This window comes from Otolemur garnettii, unplaced genomic scaffold (genome assembly GCF_000181295.1).
Source record: "Otolemur garnettii isolate 467f Iridium unplaced genomic scaffold, OtoGar3 scaffold00325, whole genome shotgun sequence".
Classification (NCBI taxonomy): Eukaryota; Metazoa; Chordata; class Mammalia; order Primates; family Galagidae; genus Otolemur; species Otolemur garnettii.
The window spans coordinates 406,468-409,985 of record NW_003852720.1 but is presented as its reverse complement, the minus strand read 5'-3'; the positions used below and the strand labels follow the sequence as shown (position 1 = coordinate 409,985).

General features: G+C 48.0%; 1 protein-coding gene across 1 annotated transcript in view; it reads right to left on the bottom strand.

Annotated features, from left to right (window-relative positions):
• Positions 1-156: 156 nt before the first annotated feature.
• The window catches only part of LOC100954804 (alcohol dehydrogenase [NADP(+)]-like), a 10,220-nt gene continuing 6,858 nt past the window's right edge, over positions 157-3,518 (bottom strand). Inside the window, exons 2-5 of the mRNA XM_023509056.1 lie at positions 3,452-3,513; positions 1,953-2,025; positions 1,727-1,813; positions 157-308 (exon numbers count right to left, since the gene is read on the bottom strand). Coding sequence (XP_023364824.1) covers positions 243-308; positions 1,727-1,813; positions 1,953-2,025; positions 3,452-3,513 — 288 coding nt within the window. The 3' untranslated portion in view covers positions 157-242. The remainder of the gene's footprint in view (positions 309-1,726; positions 1,814-1,952; positions 2,026-3,451; positions 3,514-3,518) is intronic.

Below are 3,518 nucleotides of genomic sequence, written 5' to 3'. Positions count from 1 at the left end.
TGTGGTCCCAGCTACTTGGGAGGCTGAGGCAGGAGACTCACTTGAGCCCAAGAGTTAGAGGCTGCTGTGAGCTGAGATGCCATAGCATTCAACCCAGGGGGACAGCTTGAGGCTCTGTCTTCAAAAAAAAAAAAAAAAAAAGACAAGCAAGCAAAGTGGATGTGTGGATGTTCCAATGACTTTATTACCTTCCTCTTTCTTATACCTGGAGACCTGGAACGGAAACTAGGAAAGCTGTGATCTCAGTATGGGTCATTAAAGGGGTACAGGGGGTGCCCTGCATCCCTTGGGACTCTCTTCCCATCCACCTAGAAAGAGAAACAGATAGATAGATAGATGACTCCATTAGCAGTAGATGCCATTCCAAACACTCAAGGCATCTTCCCCAAATATTCCTGAACAAATTCATCTATGTACAGTGTACTATACCACATGGCAGTAGCTGGGACTCCCCCACCCCAAACCCACTTCAGAGAATGCCACAGTATCACCAAGCCCAGAGCATAATGCAGAGTTGCTCCTTCCCCAAGAGATTGTAGGCTCAAATGAGATCAAGTGGCTAGGAACTATTTATTTTTTTGAGAAAGAGCTTCACTTTTTTTTTTCCTGCAGTTTTTGGCCGGGGCTGGGTTTGAAATCACCACCTCCGGCATATGGGGCCAGCGCCCTATCCCTTTGAGCCACAGGCACTGCCCCCTATTTATTTCCCTATGTGCAGAAGACTTCATCCCCAACCCAACCATTCTGACAGGGTCAACAATGCTTTTTAGGCTCCCCTGATATCATTTACTGAGAATCTACTACAAATCAGGAGCTTAATTCATTTTGTGGATAGAAAGCTAAGGCTTGGGGAAATTAAATAACTTATTCTTCTAGATTATAAGATACTGAGAAACAGGTGGACTCACAGGTTATATACCCTATCTGAACCACACCACTTCCCTGAGCTCAATAAACTGATAAGAGAGCAGTATATCCAGGATAGCAATTGCCAATGTCACCCAGTCCCAACTGATAAGAGAGCAGTATATCCAGGATAGCAATTGCCAATGTCACCCTGTCCCTCCCATGACCAGCAAGCCTGAGGTTAGACTTGGTTGGATCCCCCAAAATCCTGCCCCAAATCTCACATGACATTTCTTTTTTTTTTTTTTTTTGTGAGACAGAGTCTCACTATGTTGCCCTCGGTAGAGGGCTGTGGCATCACGTCACAGCACCCTCAAACTCTTGGGCTTAAGCAACTCTCCTGCCTTGGGCTCCCAAGTAGCTGGGACTATAGGCACCTGCCACAATGCCTGGCTATATTTTGGCTGTAGTTGTCATTTTTTCTTTTTCCTTTTAGAAATAGAGTCTCGCTCTGTTGCCCTGGGTAGAGTGCCATGAGGTCACAGCTCACAGCAACCTCAAGCTCTTGGGCTTAGGTGAGTCTCTTGCCTCAGCCTCCTGAGTAGCTGGGACTACAGGGGCCTGCCATGACGCCCGGCTATTTTTTTTGTTGCAGTTTGGCTGGGGCCGAGTTCAAACCCACAACCCTCTATATATGGGGCCAGCGCCCTACTCATTGAGCCACAGGTGCCACCTGTGTGTAGTTGTCATTGTGTTCAGCAGGCCCAGGCTGGATTCGAACCCGAAAGCTCCAGTGTACGTGGTTGGTGCCCTGGCTGCTTGAGCTATAGGTGCCGAGCCACATGACATTTCTTGTCTCTGGGGAGTGATGCACTCTCACCGTAAGCATGGGCACAATATATCGCCAATTTTTGTTCAGGGCATCCAGTTGCTTCATTTCTTCTGGGCTGAAGGTGAAGTCAAACACCTGGGGACAGAGTGGGGTTCAGGAAAACTAGCTTTGTGAGAGAAGCTCGGGTCCCACAACACTGCCTTTTCAGCTGGGCAGAGTTGGAGCCAGAAAATATCTAAGTGAGCTAAAGAAGATAGAACCTATTATCACATACCTGGATATTCTGAAGGATACGAGAAGGAGTGACACTTTTGGGGATGCAGATCACTTTCCGCTGGACTTGCCACCTGAATAGGGCGGATTAAGATAGATAAGGAATAGGTGGTGGGGGCAGCGCCTATGACTCAGTGGGTAGGGCTTGGCCCCATATACCGAGGGTGGTGGGTTCAAACCCTGCCTGGCCTAACTGCAACAAATTAAAAAAGGAAAGAGTGGCTCCTGTGGTTCAGTGGATAAGGCACCTGCCCCATATAATGAGGGTGGGGGATTCAACCCAGCCAGAGCCAAACTTCAACAACAAAAAAAACTAGCCAGGCATTGTGGTGGGCGCCTGCAGTCCCAGCTAATCAGGAGGCTGATGCAAAAGTATCACCTAAGCCCAGGAGTTGGAAGTTGCTATGAGCTGTGATGCCACAGCACTGTACTTAGGGTGATAAAATGAAACTCTGTCTCTAATAAAAAAAAAAAAAGAAAGTAGGTAAGGAAAGAGTCAGCATTCATGACCTTAACTTCTTGAAACACCTGAACCCCACTGGACTGGGGAAAATGCCAACTGACCTTTCCTCATATTACACAGCAAGTTCCTCAGCCTTACCCACATGCTCAAATAGCTCAAATAAGGAATCCCTCACTCCTGCCTCCCAACCCAGGAGCCCTTCCTTTTTTTTTTTTTTAATTTTTTTGGTGAGACATAGTCTCACTATGTCGCCCTTGCTAGAGTAGCTTGGTTTCACAGCTCACAGCAACCTCAAATTCTTGGGCTTAAGTGATTCTCTTGCCTCAGCCTCCTGAGTAGCTAGGACTACAGGCACCCGCCACAAAGCCTAGCTATTTTTTGGTTACACTTCTTGTTGTTTTAGCTGGCCAGGCCGGATTTGAAGCCGACAGTTACGGGTAGGGAGTCTCCTTACTATTATTGTTTTTTGTGTTTTTTTTATTGAGACAGATCTCATTATGTTGCCCGTGGTACAGTGCCATGTAGTCACGACTCACAGCAACCTCAAACTCTTGGGCTTAAGTGATTCTCTTACATGAGCCACCTAAGTAGCTGGGACTACAGGTGCCTGCCACAATGCCCAGCTATTTTCGGGTTGTAGTTGTCAGAGTTGTTTGGCAGGTTCAGGCTGTATTCGAACCTGCTACCTCTAGTGTATATGGCTGGCACCCTGGCCGCTGAGCTATGGGTGCTGAGACCCAGAATCTCACTTTGTTGCCCTCGGTAGAGGTATTACTATGTGGCATTATACCTCATAGTAACCTCAAACTCTTGGGCTCAAGCCATTCTCTTGCCTCAGCCTCCAGAGTAGCTGGGACTACAAGCACCAACCATAATGCCTGGCTTATTTTAGATAGGGGGGTCTTGCCCTGGCTCAGGCTGGACTTGAACCTGTGAGCTCAGGCAATCTACCCACCTTGGCCTCCCAGAATGCTAGGATTTCAGGTGTTTGCCACCAAGCGCGGCCCAAGAGCCCTTTCCTTAAGGCTGCCCCACACCTGAGCAAGATCTGAGCTGGAGATCGGCCATGCTTTTCAGCCAGAGCCAGGACCACTGGTTCCTCAA